Source organism: Gorilla gorilla, chromosome 12 (assembly GCF_029281585.2).
Source record: "Gorilla gorilla gorilla isolate KB3781 chromosome 12, NHGRI_mGorGor1-v2.1_pri, whole genome shotgun sequence".
In the NCBI taxonomy this organism is placed as follows: domain Eukaryota; kingdom Metazoa; phylum Chordata; class Mammalia; order Primates; family Hominidae; genus Gorilla; species Gorilla gorilla.
Window position 1 is genome coordinate 85,122,410 of NC_073236.2, and position 18,178 is coordinate 85,140,587.

The 18,178-nt window shown below is 43.0% G+C and overlaps 1 protein-coding gene and 1 long non-coding RNA gene across 7 annotated transcripts in view; one reads left to right on the plus strand and one right to left on the minus strand.

Annotated features, from left to right (window-relative positions):
* Nucleotides 1-15,395: 15,395 nt before the first annotated feature.
* On the plus strand, nucleotides 15,396-16,684 carry LOC129531603 (uncharacterized). Its single transcript, XR_008676885.2, has 3 exons — nucleotides 15,396-15,704; nucleotides 15,818-15,908; nucleotides 16,647-16,684. It is a non-coding gene; the product is annotated as an uncharacterized lncRNA (long non-coding RNA).
* An 18-nt stretch (nucleotides 16,685-16,702) lies between these two features.
* Nucleotides 16,703-18,178, minus strand: part of SPTBN1 (spectrin beta, non-erythrocytic 1) — a 212,595-nt gene continuing 211,119 nt past the window's right edge. For all 6 annotated transcript variants that reach the window (XM_031008124.3, XM_055377900.2, XM_055377899.2 and 3 more), the window contains one exon: nucleotides 16,703-18,036. In XM_031008124.3, coding sequence (XP_030863984.1) covers nucleotides 17,818-18,036 — 219 coding nt within the window. In that variant the 3' untranslated portion in view covers nucleotides 16,703-17,817. The remainder of the gene's footprint in view (nucleotides 18,037-18,178) is intronic.

Here is an 18,178-nt window from a genome sequence, read left to right on the forward strand (position 1 = left end):
GTCCACACAGACAGGAGCACGACCCTCCTCCACGTGGGCTGCAGATCTTGTCTCCCAGGAGAGCCACATCCCTGGATGACCAAGGGTGAGTTGTTGCAAACTCACCTAAGATGATTTGGTTATTCACAAGAGACTTCCTTCGTGGATGTCTATGGCTTATGTTATAACCTCACTATCAGGTTATAATGAAACTAACTCCTTTATTGAATTCTGCCACACATAGAAATATTTATTAAGAAGGAGGCACAAAACAGTTCTACAACTTGTTCTGAAAACTCAGTGAAGTCCCAGCTCCATTCTGTGCATAGAAAGTTAACTAGATGGGGCTGGGCACGGTGGCCATGCCTGTAATCCCAGCACTTTGGGAGGCCAAGGCGGGTGGATCACCTGAGGTCAGGAGTTTGAAATCAGCCTCGCCAAACATGGTAAAACCCTGTTTCTACTAAAAATAAAAAAAAAATTAGCTGCCGTGGTGGTGGGCGCCTGTAATCCCAGCTACTTGGGAGGCTGAGGCAGAAGAATCGCTTGAACCTGGGAGACGGAGGTTGCAGTGAGCTGAGACCATGCCATTGCACTTCAGCCTTGGCAATAAGAATGAAACGCCATCGAAAGAAAGAAAGAAAGAGAGAAAGAGAGAAAGAGAAAGAGAGAGAGAAGGAAGGAAGAAAAGAAAGGAAGGAAGGAGAAAGAAAGAAAGAGAGAGAGAAAGGAAGGAAGGAAGAAAGGAAGGAAGGGAGAGAGAGAAAGAAAGAAAGAAAGAGAGAAAGAAAGAGAGAGAGAAAGAAAGAAAGGAAGGAAGGAAGGAAAGAAAGAAAGAGAGAGAAAGGAAAGAAGGAAGAAAGGAAGGAAATAAAGAAAGAGAGAGAAAGGAAAGAAGGAAGAAAGGAAGGAAGGGGGGGAGAGAGAGAAAGAAAAAATAAAGCTAGAGAAAGAAAGAAAAAGAAAAAGAAAGAAAGGAAGAAGGAAAGAAAGAAAGGAAGGAAGGAGTTAACTAGATGGAAACGTGACAGTCTCCTGGTGGCAGGATATAGTCAGATACAGGCACAAGGACCCTCCAAGCCAATTGAACACAGGGCAGTTTTGAAATCAGTCAAGCCTCAGAGCCATTCTAAAGGGAGTAGACTATTGAGAAGCTTTTAAAAATTGTTAATATTGATTTTGTGTTTTTTATTGCACAACGGTTTTGGGTAACTTTATTTTGATGTAATTTTAAACTTAGACTAGTACAAGGAACTCCTGTGTATCCTTCATCCCGATTTAACAATTACTCACATTTTTTCTTATTTGCTTTATCATTGTTTTTATTAATATTTATTCCAGATCATTTGACAGTACGTTGGAGATATCATGCCCTTTTGCCACTAAATGTAAGTGTCTTTTTCTAAGATGAACATTCCCCTCCATAAGAATATTTTTAATATCAAAATCAGAAAATTTAACATTAATACAAACCTATTACGTAATCTACAGTCCATAGGCAAAATTTGTCATTGTCTCAGTAATGTGCTTTAGGGCTATTTCTTTTCCTTGGCCCAGGATCCATGCCAGGATCACACGTTGCATTTAGTTATGCCTCCTTTCATCTGGAACAGTTCCTCCATCAGTTTTTGCCTTTCCTAACCTTGACATTTTTGAAGAATAAAGACCAGTTAGTTTAAAGGATAGTCTTTATTTGACTTTATCTGATACTTTCTCTTGATTAGATTAAGGCCATGCATTTTTGGCAAAAATATCACAAATGAAAATGTGTCCCTTTAGGTGTATCGTATCAGGAAGCATATGAAATTCATTTGCCCCTATAGTGGTGACGCTAATCTTGGTGATTGGTTAAGGTGGGGTACTCCAGTATTCTTCAGAACAAAGTTACTACTTTTGCCTTTGTCATTAATAATCAATACCTGGGAAGATACTTTGAGAGTGTGTAAATACACAGTTTGTCATGAAACTCTCACCCCCTATTTTGGGCAACTTTGATGATTTTCTAATTTCATCATTTCTTCTATGTTTTATTGTTGAATTTCTATCACAATATAAGCAAAGAGCTTTTCCTTCTTCGTTTATTTATTCATTTATCTGTATCTGTATGAACTCATGGAACTTGACTTGGTTTTATTTAATGGGTTATAATCCACTACCACCAAAATGTTAAACCTTATTTAGTGAGTAGGATTGCCTGTAATTTTCAACCCACATCTTGATGGCACTCATTTGGACTGAAAACTCCTGTTAGGCTAATTAACAGAGCGTCTCTTGCTAATCAGGGTTAAAGAGAACCTGGAATTAGGAAAATTGAATACTCAAAGAGTGTAGATTAAAGCAAACTCACGTATTTATATCACAGTACCTAGGCTGAAGAATTTAAAGTACATGTAAATTACAGAACACATAACTTAAGTGGTTATACATGATAGGTCAACAGAAGAAAAAGTTGGGTAATGATAAAAAATGTACCCCCACTTGGAGCTAAATTATGGTTTCCACTTCCTGTCGCCACTTATTCACTCCACCCTGAAGCAATAGAGTGGTTTATCTGATGGGAAAGGGCAAGCCCAGCTCAGCCCCTTCCCATTTTGCTCATGGAAACCCAGCTTGCCTGCATGGAGCTCATGTTCTCTGCCCTTGGCCAAGCTATAGGCTTAATAACAAATGTCCTGCCCTCATCAGAGGAGACCTGAGATGGTCCAGTACCTTCCATAACTGGGCAGGTATGTCTATTGTATGCTCAGCTTCAGATATAAGCACAAAGCTACCTCCCACAACCTAAACTTCACCAGTAATAAAGTTGATATTTTGGCCTTCATCCACATACCTCTTATTTCTCAGTTGGTTCAGAACATGAGAGCAAATGATAACAATACAATGCTCCAAAAATAAAATGAAAACATTATAAAAAGCCTCCAGGTGTGAATACAAACCCTATTCTGTTACAAATACTCAGGGAGAAATGAAAGTTTAAAGATTATATCTACTTGCACAGTAAGGTATAAAGACAGCAAAGTCCAAATGAATTACATTTTGAATGGTCAATGATAAGGAACTTATCAAGAGCTGCATCACTCAGTGGACTTTTCACAAGATTCTCTTTCACAGTAGTAACCATCGCAATCTTCAGAATCAAAAGCTCTGTCCACCCAGTTTACAAACTCTACCAAACATACGCCCCGCTACCACCGATCCCATCCCATCCCCCCTGCCACCAGCACCTACATCTGAACACAGATATTTATACTGGACTGAATTCTATGTAAACAAAATAAAACTTTGAAAAACAACAGCTAAAAACCCTTGGAGTTAAAAAATGGCAATAATATAATGTGTGGTGCTAGTGGAAAAAAAATAGAAAAACGTTAAGAAACTAGAAATGGGACCCAAATACAGATGAGGATGATAGAGTGAATTAGTGAAATCAACAAGGACTGATTCAAATACAAATTTACTTTAGCTGTTTATTCATTCAATACATGCCTATTGAGTGCCTGCTGTGGATTACGTTTAGGTACTCTGTGCGCTAGGTACAGGGGGTTCAATGGGAACAAAATAGACATGAGTTTACCTTGTATTTTTGTTAAGAGACAAAATAATGCTAACTGTACCAATCCTGGTGTTTAGTAAATATTAGATGCTCAATGAAAATCAGTTATTAATATTTTAATATAGGAAAACAGGGCCAGGCGCAGTGGCTCATGGCTGTAATCCCAGCACTTTGGGAGGCCGAGGCAGGTGGATCACCTGAGGTCAGGAGTTCGAGACCAGCCTGGCCAATATGGTGAAACCCCATCTCTACTAAAAATACAAAAATTAGTTGGGTGTGGTGGTGTGCACCTATAGTCCCAGTTACTCAGGAGGCTGAGACAGAAGAATTGTTTGAACTTGGGAGGTGGAGCTTGCAGTGAGCTGAGATCGTGCCATTGCACGCCTGGGCGTGCCATTGTCACCTGGGCAACAGAGCGAGACTCCATCTCAAAAAAAAAAGGAAAAGAGGTCAAATGGAGATTGTTGACTAAATAGTATTAGGTAAATAGTATTAGGATAACTGGCTAGAGATCAGGGAAAACAATTGGTAGAGGTACCCCTTATAAAGGACATCAAAACAAATTTCAGAAGAATTTATTTAAATTTAAACATTGTGTTAAAAAGCACAAAATAAATGTGTTATCAGATCTGTGAAAGAAGATTCATGTCCTCAGTTTTGAAGAAATAAAACCAGAAGGAAATGAACAGACCTTAATACTGAAACATAAATTTCATACAAAAACAAAACAGCAGACTGAGGGAAATATTTCATTTGGTGTAATTGATAAAAGGTAAAAATCTGGAGAAAACATTTCAATTTATAAGCAAATCACAGTGATGCCAATAAATAAGCAGACTAAGGATGCTGCAGTGGATAGCTTCATTGTTTTTTTGTTTTTGGCAACTGTGGTAGGCAGAATAATGGTCTCCCAAAGATGTCCACATCCTAATCCCCAGAAACTACAAACATGTTTAACATTACATGGCAAAGGGGGATTAAAGTTGCTAATCAGCTGACCTTAAAATAGGGATTTTATTAGTCTGCTTTCACACTGCTATAAAGATGCTACTCGAGACTGGGTTATTTATAAAGGAAAGAGGTTTAATTGACTTACAGTTCTGCATGGCTGGTGAGGCCTCAGGAAACTTACAGTCATGGCGGAAGGGGAAGCAGGCACATTTTTCACAAGGCAGCAGGAGAGTGGAGCAAGGAGGAACTTCCAAACACTTATAAAACCATCAGATTTCCTGAGAACTCAACGACCACAGCATGGGAGAAACCACCCCCATGGTCCAATGGTCTTCCTCCCTCGACCTGTGCGGATTACAAATCAAGACGAGATTTGAGTGGGGACACAGAGGCAAACCATATCAGGGAGAGTATCCTGGGTTACGCAGGTGGGCCCAATATAATCACAAGGGTCCTTGAAAGTAGATGAAGGAGGCAGAGGATGGCAACAATGATGCAGTGTGAGAAAGACTTGATCACTATTGCTGGCTTTGAAGATGGGGAAGGGGTCATGAGCCAAGGAATGTGGGCAGCTTCTAAATGTTGCAAACAGCAAGGAATTGAAATTTCCTCTAGAGCATCCCGAAAGGAAAAGAGCCCTGCCGACACCTTGATTTTAATGCAGTGAGTTTTTGTGTCAGACTTCTCACTTATGGAAGAACTGTAAGATAATAAATTTATGTTGTTTTAAGCCACTAAGTTTGTGGTAATTTGGTATAGCAGCAAAGGGAAATTCACACAGCCAGCTACTTTTTAAACGCTGTTCCTGTGTTTGCAGAATCTGTAACCTCAAGGGGCAGAACCTTCCTTCTGCAGAATATGAGGTCTTTTCCCAGCTGCACTTGCAGCAAGGGCACAGATCCATGGCCGGTATCTGTCAATTGTACACCTGCATGATTTTGAATTAGAGGCTGGTCATGTGCAGGAGGGGAGCCTGGCAGAATCCGTTCTGTGATGGCAGTGGCAGGGACAGCTGTCACTGCAGCAGCGTGTTCCTGTCAAAGACAGCAATTCCCACAGCAGGGTTTGCGCACAGTATGGTGTCATGGTGGGCACCTGGCAGTGTCAGAGTCCAGTGACGAGTACCAGGAGCCTGCCCTAGGCTGGACTTTGGACATTTTTCCTGGCTGTATAGGCCCTAAGCCTGGTGCTCTTGTCCTCCTGGAGATTCTGGGAGCCTTAATAAGTTCCTTTGCTGCTAAATTAGCCAGAGTTGGTTTTTGTGGCTTGTGATTCAGAACCCTCAGTGAATCAGATATGAATGAACAATTCAATTCACTCAAAAAGAAAGTGGTGACACATCCCTGTAGTCCCAGCTCTCAGGAGGATCGATTGAGCCCGGGAGGTCGAGGCTGCAGTGAGCTGTGATCATCACTATACCCCAGGTTGGGTGACAGATAAGACCCCATCTCAACAAAAAGGAAAAAAAAAAGCAAGAAGAAAGAAGAAAAAGAAAGAAAGGAAGGAAGGAAGGAAAGAAAGAAAGAAAGAAGAAAGAAAGAAAGAAGAAAGAAAGAAAAAGAAAGAAAGAAAGATGACAAAAACAGGAGAAAAAGTTGACCCTAGCTAGCAATCAAAGAAACTCACAGCTCGAGGTGCCATATGATAGTTACTAAAAACAAAAACAATTGTTTCTGTAGCACAACAACGAGAACAGTTCCTCAGATAATGTCATTTCATTCAACTTTTTTTTTTTTTTTTTTTTAATGATGAGAAAAAAATTGATTCTCTGCCAGGGCCACTGTCTGTGTGGTTTGCATGCTCTCCCCACGTCCACAGAGGTTTTGCTCTGGATGCTCTGGTTTTCTCCCACCCCTCAAAGAGGTGCATGTTCAGTTCACCGGCGTGTCTATATGGTCCTGGTGTGAGTGTGGGGTGTGTGTGAGTGTGCCCTGCGATGTGACAGTGTCCTGTTCAGGGCTGGTTCTTACCTTAAGCCCTGAGCTGCTGGAATGAGCTACAGCAACTGGAGACTGGAGACTCCGGCAACCTGGAGAACTGTTATTATTGAGTAAGTTATCTTACTTGCTTTTATTTGTCTTTCTTAAATGTATGTATAGCTCATATTTATTTCAATGGTTAATATCAGAAGTGTTTTGGTTTTTTTTTTTTTTTTTTTTTTTTTGAGACGGAGTCTCGCTCTGTTGCCCAGGCTGGAGTGCAGTGGCGCGATCACGGCTCACTGCAACCTCTGCCTCCCAGGTTCAAGTGATTCTCCTGCTTCAGCCTCCTGAGTAGCTGGGACTACAGGCATGCACCACCATGCCCAGCTAATTTTTGTATTTTTAGTAGAGACGGGGTTTCACCATGTTGGTCAGGCTGGTCTTGAACTCCTGACCTTATGATCCACCCGCCTCGGCCTCCCAAAGTGCTGGGATAACAGGCATGAGCCACCGTGCCCGGCCTTTGGTTTTTATTTAGAATTTTGATGTGTTTGTGACTAGAAATAAACCATAGGAATATTAATTCGCTTGTGGTAAAATTGGTGTCACTTAGTTTCAGATTGCAAGAACATATTGACAACCTTAAGTGAGGACTGACTGTACCTTTGTTTATAGCTAGTAACTAAATGGATACACTGTTTGGAAAGTAATTTGGAAAGGAGGAATAGGAATATTTAGCAAAAATCTGTAAACGTGTCCTTAGCTTCTGACCTGGCAATTGCCAAGAAGCTTGGGAGGGTGTTTGGTAAGATAAACATTATTTGTGTGCTTGTGTTTGAAAATTATTGATGTGGGCTTACAATGTGTTAAACTAGGGGTGATAAAATTTGCATTAGGACCCCAGAAGCTTTTAGAGAGCAAAGAGATTAGAACCTATATTCAGTTTCCTGAAATGTAAAGTGACTGAAGCTGTCAGAGCGGCTGAGATCAAGGCTCTCTCTGAGGCTGGGCAGGAGAATGACTCCCCTGGGAGAACATTTCCACAAGGGGAAAGTGGTTAGTAGATGCGTACCCTGCACCAAGGCACGTGATTAAAGGGGAATATGGTCTGTGCAGTAGCCATACCAGGGGGCAGTTTATGCCCCCAGAAAACTGCTCTCAGAAAGAACCAAGAGCTGTAATTTTGGGAACACAAGGCTCTTTGGTGGAGAGTGGTGTTATTGCTAAATACCCAGCATCTGGGGAGCATTTTAATGCCTGATGCTGCATCAACTTGTGGAAAACTACCAATAGTCCTTGAAATAAGCATCACAAAGTCTTTGTAGAAACATAGCAAAATGTTTATGATGCATATGTAAGTAAAAATTGTATGCAGAATAGGTACTTGTGATGTTTAACTATGTAGGATTTGACGCATGTGGGCCAGTGGGTTGTTAAGAGTTAAAAAAAAAAAGTAAGAATGCTTTTTTTTTTGAGACAGAGTCTCTCTCTGTTGCCCAGGCAGGAGTACGTGGGTGTGATCTCAGCTCACTGCAACCTCCACCTCCCAAGTTCAAGTGATACTCGTGCCTCAGCCACCCAAGTAGCTGGGATTACAGGCGTGCACCACCACGCCTAGCTAATTTTTTTTTTTTAAGTAGAGACGGTGTTGTGCCATTTTGGCCAGGCTGGTCTTGAACTGCTGACCTCAAGTGGTCTGTCCGCCTTGGCCTCCCAAACTGTTGGGATTACAGGTGTGAGCTACCACACCTGGCCCAAGAATGCTTTTATCATAGTGTCTTTCCTGTTTAAAATATTGCATCTCTTACCAACATGTTTCACTAAAAAAACATGAACTCACCAAATGCCTATTTAAGGAACTGAATTTTTATTTTTAAAAATAAAGTCCCCCAAGTGATGCTACTCATCTGTTTCTTTGGGGAATCCCAGATGCCTGAGTTAATGGTCAGAACATCATTTGGCTGGGAAACAATCCATAAAGGTGCAACTGTCCCTGGGTGCGTGGCCCCGTGATTGGGTGCAGCTCCCTCTCAGTCAGCTCTCACTGTCTTATCAAGACTCCATCTCTGAAATCTTGAAATGCATCTTGAAATGCAAGGATCCTTAATCCATTTATTCCTTTGACAAATAGAAAATGAGCCATTCTGTGTGTTCACGCTTCCCCTCTTTCCTCTTCTGAGAAATGGAGGTCTAATTGCTGGCATGGGAAAGAGCCTTGTTTTAACCGTCAGCTCCGCCCTAGTGGATGGAAGACAGGGTTAGCATGCCCTGTTTTTCATACAGCACCTGGGCTTGTAAAATGGAACTAAAGAAGGAAATGATGACCAGGCATCCAGAAGTCAGCTCCTGTCTTTCTATGCTCTGCTAGAAAAGAGAGGTTGTGAGCTGAGGGACATCAGGAAAGCAGGAAGACCTGCAGGAAGAGCCGGCTGGGCACCCAAACATGGCTGTACCTCAGAAGATGCCTGTGAAGTTCAGAACTTGGAGGAGATGGGGCCGCAGGTGCTGAGGAGGCAGTAAGAGTCAGATGCAGTGACACTGGGGAGGTCAGACATCACAGGAAAGAGCAATGATGGAAGTCAGGGAACGAAGGGGCCCTGTGGCCAGTTCAGGGGGCTAGAGTGAAAATCTGACCTATCTCAGCTGCAGCCCATCAGTTCCTTTAGCTTGTCTTCACATCCTCTGGCTAGAAAGCTGATGAAAGAAAACCTGTCCACAGAGGCTGTGGGCTGAGCCTCTCCTCCACACTTTTTAAACACCAGACACCGACATAGGCTTTATGCTGAGCTGTGATTTATCTTGCCAACCTTCTGAGGCTACAGAGTACCCAGCTGTTTGGAGGATCCTTCTGCCCTACCTTTCCTCCTTCCTTACTTCTTTCCTTCCATCTTTTCTTCCTTCCAAATATTTACTGTGTCCCCACCACACACTCTTTATCTGAACTTAAATTTGATCCGAAAAGGACTTCAGCATGTATTGACAGTTGAAATCCAGGCAGCTACAGATTTGTAAGGCCAGTGAATCAGGCATCAGCTATCCTCTAATTACATTGCACATGTATTTGAGAGCAAAGCTTGCACTTGCATAGCTAAACTCTAGAGTCACATGGATGCTCAAGGAGTCAGTGAAGAGCTGTGGCTTCAAGAACCCAGTCTTGCCTGGCTGTTGAGTGGACATGACACTGGGTATCCAGTCCTTTCTCTGAAAGCCCACGACTGGGGCAACAGCTTACACAGATGAGATGCCCTCTCAGCTGGCACTGGTTCCATGACCATCATTTCTCAGCCCACAGAGAAGTGCAGGAAAAGAATCTAGGTGGGGGACAGTTAGTGTAGTCTGAGAGTGTGGCCTCTGGAGAGATGTGTCAGAATTCAAATATCCAGCTGCAATTTGTACAAGTACTTAACTCTTTAAGCCTTTGTTTTCTTCTTTGTACAATGAAGACATTGCCTGGTAGAATTGCTGCAAGGATTTGATGAGAACACAACTTGAAAACTTAGCACACTGCCTGGACAACCTTATAGTTGGTTACCTATTAATATTAGCTAGATGAAATCATTCCATTTGGAGGAGAACAAATGGTGGAAACAAAACCAGTGGTTCAGAGTCCCATACCTAAATCACTGACTGATTTTTTTCAATCAGTTGTCCTGACATGTTCAGATCCAGCGTGAGCTCCTGGCTTCTCTCCCTTTTTCTATGCAGTGTGTTCACACTCACACATCCACTTGTTACACAGCGCAGGATGCCACTGAGATCCTGAACACACACCTCCTTCTCAGCTCAAGATATCAAGGCAGCTGAATGGAGATGAGGCAGGGGGAAGGTCAGTCCTGGGGTCAGCCAGACCGTGTTAAAGCTTCAGAGCACTGTGGTCTTGGTTCTACCAGCTCTGGCTTAGCTCAGTCTTCTTTTCTCTGGGGTGACAGTTCAGGTTGTGGGTCTAACAACACCTCACTAATAAGTCTGTACCTCACAGGGTCATTGTGAAGGTTGGAATGAGTTAACATGGGGAAAGTGCTAAGGGCAGCACCTGACTGACACATACAGTAGGCGCCTGGCCAAATGCTGGCTGTGTCAGAGCCAGAGCAGAAATGGTACTCCTCTTCGTTCTGCGCCAAGTGCTACAAGGACAGCCTCCACTAGTACTGGTGCCCGATGATCTGAGACACGAGGGGGCCATCAGGTTATGTTCCAGCTACAGTGCTGCTCCCCCTCCTTCCCCGCTTCCTGAGGCAACTGTGATAGAGAAATGATGGAAATCGTGTGTCACAGGTGAAAAGAGAACATAAGGATGGGTTCATCTTCGCAAACTTTTCTCCTGTGGAATTGAAATTCTTTCCCCACCTGAGGAAAGCCAGACATTCTGCCTTCTCACCTTTTCCAAACACCAGTGGCACCCTCTTTCTTTAAACCCTCATGCCCGAGTAAATGGCTTCCCCGGGACCCGGACTCAGTGTCCCCAGCCCAGTCACCCTCCTATCTACAGCGAAGCTCTCAGGCACATGGGACACCCTTGGCTTTTGGGTCATCAGTTGTCTGGGTAATTTTACCCCATCAGAGCTGGAGACTTTGTAAATAATAGGGTGCTGAGCGATGAGGGAGCTGCAACCCCGCCACGGGGCCAGGCAGCAGGGATAGTGTGCACCACACAGATTGTTTCCCAGCCAAATGATGTTCTGACTCCTCAAAGAAACAAAAGTAGCACCTTTTGGAGGGCCTTATTTCAAAAGAAAATACTTTCTTAGACTGACATTTGGTTAATTTGTAAATTTACGGCATTCCCATATCAGCTCCTGTTGCTGATGAGCTGTGCCAGTGTCTGAAGTAACCCCCCAATGCCTGCTGGAGAAGGGAGCTCGGGAGGTGGTAGCAAGGGGAACTAGACCCCTAGAGGTCCTTCCTGCTTGTTAACCTACATTTGCTCTCTGAAGCCAGGTGTGCCCCAACTGAAGCACCTCGGAGGGAAAACACGGAGGTGGTGTTGTGGGGGTGGGGTGGGGGGTTATCAACACCTGCAGTCAGGGGCAGCCTTGAACACAGGAGCAAATATGCTTTAAAATAAAAGAGGCTCCTGCCTGACAGACTACCATGGGAGAAAAGGAACCGATTTATGGAGTGTGGCGTTCATCAGTTCATTTAATCTCTTCTAGAGACCAAGGCTCAGATGAAGCAGACGAAGAGGAGTCTAACATTTGTAAGCGCCACAAGGGCTGCTTCCCAGCATGGCTGGTGCGTGGTGGGTGCTTTGCAGAGGGGATAAGGGAGTTTTTTTTTACTTGTCACGGGGCTGGGAGGTGAAGGAGCCACCATTCAATCTGGATTCAGAGCCTACCTTCTTTCCTCAGAAGAGCAGAGGCTGAGCAAGCTGGATGAAGTAATCCAATCACGTGTCCCCAGGAAAGACAAGAGTCCTCAAATCCAAGTGGGGAGATGACAGACCCGTGTAACAGATGGCAGCTAGGAGAAGGCCCTGTATGCACGCCTGCGAGCACTGGCTCAGAAACGCACGCTCCTTACAGCCATTATTATTATTATTTTTGAGATGGAGTCTCACTCTGTCGCCCAGGCTGGAGTGCAGTGGTGTGATCTCGGCTCACTGCAAGCTCCGCCTCCCAAGATCAAGCAATTCTCCTGCCTCAGCCTCCCGAGAAGCTGGGAGTACAGGTGCCCGCCACCACGCCCAGCTAATTTTGTTGTATTTTTAGTAGAGATGGGGTTTCGCCATATTGGCCAGGCTGGTCTCAGACTCCTGACCTTGTGATCCGCCCGCCTCGGCCTCCCAAAGTGTTGGGATTACAGGCGTGAGCCACGGCGGCCACGGCCATTTTAATTAGGGCTGTGGACATTCCCCTAAGATGGAAGATTAAAACCTTGAGCGACTGTTTCCTCCGAAAAAAAAAAAAAACTTGAGGAACAGGAACACTGGAAATAATTCACTGTGACGGAGAAACTTAAATGATGACCGAAAATGGAGCAGATTCCCCGGGAGAAATGTTGTGAGCCAAGACTTGGCCGCAGCTCCACTGGAGAAAGCTCCCAGGTTCCCGCCCAGCGCCCAGACTCCAGAACACAGGATGCCCCACCCTGTGGAGAAAGTCGCTGCGGGCTTATGTAAGGGAAATTCCCCTTCCCTTTAAAGAACCAGTTTCAGGAAACACCACTAACGTCCTGCTTCCCTGATTTCCACTCCCGGACACAATGGGTCTCCACCGTGTGATAAATATCCGAAAGGACAAGTCAAGGCCAAGTGGAAACATACGCAAGCCACACGCCCCTGGGGGCCCCAACATGGCCGCCCTCCAGGATGTCTGTGCTGAGGCAAGAACGCACAGAGCCCAGGCTCACCACGGGGAAGCCACAGGCCTTGTGGGTGCCGGGTAAGGGAGTGAAGGGAGCTCCTGCCAGCTTCTCTGAGTTTCAGTTACAGAGTCCTATGCCTATGTGTCCTCTTCCTGCTGTGACTCGGCCCTGACCATAAGAAAAACTAACCCTGATAGGTTACACCAGGTTGAAAGGAACACTGAAAACACAGGTCAGGCAATTAACCCCAGGGGCCGTAGAAAACCCGGGCATCCCTGAGGAAGCAGGTCTTCCAAGCTCCCCTGCACAGAAGAGTCAAAATGAGGTATTACCTTGGAAAAACTTGAATTCTACTCAGTAATTCTACCCACTATCACTCACTCTCCCAAATCAGCCCAGTTCACGAGTATGAGGGATTGGTGAAGCTTCTTCAAAACTTGAGTGAAAATGCCCTGAACCGCATGGAAGAGAAGCGTCAGCTACTCACACATCGTGATCCCTATTTACATGAAAGGGAACAAGCAGGACCTTTCACTTCTGTTTTCTGAAATGCTGCTTTTAAGGCTGACCTTTCACTTTCACACACACACACACACACACACACACACCCCGCAAAAAACAAAAAAACATTCAAAGCTCAAATAGGATATATTCTTTCTCACAGGCAGGCCAGTTGAATTTTCCTTCTACAAGTTGAAAAACTCGTTTTTCTAGGGTGGCATGTGTCCTTTAAGTTGGGTCTAAACCTTGAAAAACTTTGAAGCTCATGTTTATTTCTCCCCGAGGGAAATCTTTATTCAGTTCTGAAAAGTAAAAAAGAGCACTTCAAGTGCTTGATCCAGAGAACTGGGAGGCGGGTTCAAGAAAGAAACACACACACACACACACACACACACACACACAAACCCTGCTCACCAAGGGAACGAGCTTCAGCCAAAATGGGAGACAATGACATAAGGCTGGTTAAATATATGAAGATTTGTAGAAGACCGAATGAGGGCTCAGAGGCAGAGAGTAAGAGTTATCTTGCTCAGACACTGCAGATGAGGTGAAACTACCTAAAAATGGGGCTGAAGGGGAGAATGGAAAGACCATGTAGAATAAATGTTTTTCAAAATTGTTCTCAGCACTCCTGGGTATTTCTTTATCCCAGATTAATGAAAATTTATGTTCATAGGAAACCCCAAACATAAATGTTTAATATAGTTCTACTCCCAATAGCCCAAACTGGAAACAACCCAGATGTCCTTGAGTAAGTGAATGGCTAAAAAACTGTGGTACATCCATACCACAGAATATTATTCAGCAACACAAAGGAATGCACTATTGATATACACAATATTACTTGGATAAATCTTCAGAGAATTATGTCAGAGAAAAAAGTCAATCCTGAAAGGTTACATCTTACATTATTCCTTTTATACAACATTCTTGAGATAAGAAATTTCACTGGATCCCCAAAACTCAGCACATTGTAGGTGCTCAATAAATATTTGTTAGGGGAAGAAAACGACAGGTTTCCAGCAATAAAGAACAGACTGGTGGCTGCCAGAGGTTGGGGAGGGAGTGGAGGTGGGAAGTGGGTGTGGTTATAAAAGGGCAACAGGAGGTACCCTTGTGGTGGCAGGAATGTTCTGTATCTTGACTGAATGTCAATATTCTGTATGTGATACTATACTATATAGTGTTGCAAGCTACCACTGGGGGAAACTGCGTAAACAGCACTGTATTATTTCTTACAACTGCATGTCAGTATACAAGTATTGCAAAATAAAGAGTTAAAAAAAAAAAACTGTTCTCAGTTATTGGTGGTGGTAGTATTAGTATTGCTATTCTGAGTTTTTGTAACATGGAATAAAGCAAATGAATAATTTTAAACTATTCTAGTGGAAAATGAAACATTTCACCATGATCTTCAATAGACAGAAATCTCTATTGAGCTTTGATGGAAAGAAGTCTTTTTTCTTCTTTGTTAAAATATGTTTTTGTGTTATGGACCATGTTTAGAAAGGTCAATTCAAAATTATAAAATATATTCACCAAAAAACAAGGATTTCACCAGAACAAAACTCAAATATATTTAAGCCCATAAATTCATAATATTTAAAAAATTGTTCATCTTTAGAGGATAGGAACCAACTCATAAATAACGCTGATTATAGGAAAGTAATGCAAATAATGGGAAAGACTCCAGCATTGATCCTGCCTTTTCTATATGGACTGCACCACTACATGAAGGGAAGTATGTCTTTATTTAAGAATTCCGACTGATAAAACAATGTATCCAGGGGAACTAACATAGGATCCCCATACACAAGCAATTCTAACAGTTCCAGGAACTTGGTGAGATGACAATGTGCCCATCACCCAGTTTGATACAGTGTTTCACCTACTCAAGATGCCAGGAATTGTAAGAAGCACAGTCACTGGCACTTTCGGTACACCCAAAAAAACCACAGCCAGTTCCGGAAGTGCCATCAGAAGATGCATCCCAACTTGAGATGCTCAAGTAGGACAAAAAGTGGCCTTGATTCAAGTGACAACGCCATTTCATATCCTAAGCCTTATTTTCACTACTTCTTACTCTTCAGATTTATGGAGGGGCCAGTATATTCACCCATATTGTATCACTGAAAATCAGGGTAAAATAGCACAGCATTATGGCAACAAGAAATATACAAAATCCTCAAAAAACATGATAGTGGAAGAATAAAAAAAAAACCAAAAAACCCAAAAACTATTTACCCTGCCAGGCTTGAAGCTCATCAGGCTGTGCGGCCTGTAACCTCTGATGGCGAACACGTCTTGACTGTGGTCTTCTGACGCTCCTCTCGCTGCCCATCATCTTCCACATTCAGGCCTCAGTGGATCCTTATCAAATGCACTGAGAGAGCAAATACCACCAAACCCTGGCTTCGTAACTAGAGATCTGCGAACTGTTGAAATTACGTGCATGATGTTCCACATGTACGTATTATGGGACTCCAGGATTGCTGGTATGAACTTTTTGCCATCTGCACAGCTTTGTCAAGAGTACAAGACTGTAATTAATCACAATTGTTTCCAAGATACTTTGCCTTAACTAAACATTTTGGTCTGTTGAGAATAGAACAACTTGATTCCAACCCTGAGCATGGCAAGGGCAAAGGACTGTCATGGGAAGCAGGAGAGAGGATGGTGAGGTCTCAGTTCGCCTAGAGGTAAGAGAGTTAAGAGAAAGCTTTGATGCCATGCAGCTGTGGAGCCCAGGGCTGATGCCACCTTAGGCATGGTCTTTGTGGAATAACTTACTGGACATCCATAATACTAATATCCATTGCTGCTTTATGCAAGTGGCATGGAGTCAACATACCCAGATAACCCAGGAAAAGTATGTCACTTGTAAATAACCCACAACTCTATGCTGAAGTCAGCAAACTATGGCCCATGGGCCAAACCTAACCTCTTGCCTGTTTTATTTTTTTTTCTTTTTGGTCTGATCTGTATAAAATAGACTTTACATTTTGAAATCATTAAGAAAATCAAAATATTGTATGGCATGTCAAAGTTATATGAAATTCAAATTTATGCCCCTAAATAGTTTTACTGGAACACAGCCATGCCCAGGCATTCACATAATGTCAATGGCTGCCTTTGTATTACGCAACAGCAGAGTTGAGCAACAGAGACAGTTACGGCCTATAAAGCCTAAAATATTTACTATCTCTGTCCCTTTACAGAACAAATTTGCCAACCCCTATCTCAGAGTTCAGGTTTCACAAGTGCTCTGGTAACTTTTTCATAAATAAAAGATAAAGCCTGAATGTATAACTACAAAACAGTCACATTTATTACTGTTTGCTGTAGTTTTCAAAGCTTGTGCACCAGACATGCATAAAAAATGCAAAAGTGAGCCCAGACTGGTTGTAAAATGTTTCTTGTCATTTCTCTCTTTGCAGTTTCCCTACTGGGCATGCACACGCAGCAGAGGAAGAACAACAATTAGTCACTGTGCTAGATTTAAAAGCATTTAATGACATAGCATATATTTAACAGATAGGGCAAAAGTTGAGAGGTACAGGTCGTACGACTGAGCACCAGGCCTGAGCGACCACCTCCCTGTTCAGGCCCAGCCTCTGGAGTTCATTCCTATCAATGTCATTTTGATTGTGCAGTAAGATGAAAATTTGTCATTACAATAGTTACAGTGACAGAGAAATGCACACTATGTATCAAATAGCAAGGAAATGAAGCAAATTATAACACAGTGTGGCAACGCACGAGCAAGTAACCATTAGAGTAACATTACTTTGTCCAGTAAATGCTTCAGTTCCACCACTTGTACACTTACCAATGATTTAAAGGGTTTATTATACATCTAGTTTTATTATACTTTGTACTAGAATTATCTCAAACATACAATATAATGTATTTCAGCAAAAAAAAAAAAAAAATTGAAATTACAGATTATTTAAAACAGTATCAGTTTTCTATTCCTTCTTGTATACTGACATTCTTAACCGTCATAGCAGTTGATGCAGAAAAGCCGCATGTCGTGTGTTAGTAAGTGATGCCAGATACAAATGGTTTGGTCTGTAGAGTTAATGTGGAGCTGCACTGTGGCTGCAGCAAGATCATAATATGCGATCTGTTTAATAAAGGTTAGCCCCATCTCGGGCACTTCTAAGAGTCAAGAGTCAGGGTAACCACCAGAAGTAAATGGAGAGAGAATGGTGTCAGGATATTGGTACATTTTGTCTCTGGTGAGCACAGGAAATATTGATTAAGCACCGCTGCCTTGCATACCAACAGCACTAGAGGCGGGTTATTTCCAACACAGCCTCACAAAATTGAGGAACAGTTTAAATACTGAGATCTAATCTATATAATTTCATTAAAAAAAAAATCTGGCCTTCCCTCTGCACCTCAAACTTTTGTAACTTGGAGATAAAGTGTTTAGGTATGTTTCCCCCACCCCACCCCCGAAATGCTCTATAAATTAAAAAAAAAAAAAAAAAATCAACCACATTGAGGAACATTAGGCACAGAGAGTAATGTGTTGGTTCTGAGCTTGCATGCTGGAATTTCACTGAAAAGGTAAGAGAAGGGCAGGAAGTGAAGGAAAGGAGTTCATTTCTTTTTGCCAAAAAGGCTGAACCGCTTCTCTTTGTCTTTCTCTTTGTCCTTTTCCCGCTTGCCGGGACTGGACTCGCTGGTGATGGTGACGACGCTGGTGGGGAGGGTCTGCGCTCGGCTGGATGCTGGCGTGCTCTGGGTGCTGGCAGACACCTCGTGTTTATCAGAGGAGATGGCGGAAGAGATAGCCTGGATCCATGTGTTCATTTCCTCCTGGACAGAGGAAGGGACACAGGTGAGACTCAACTAAGAGTAGGCATGAGGGGTTCTGGCTCCAAGGCTTGGGAATGGCGCATCTGGCCAACTGAGGGGTAAGCAGAGTCACTTCTGGGCACTGTCCCCAAATGCACCTCTG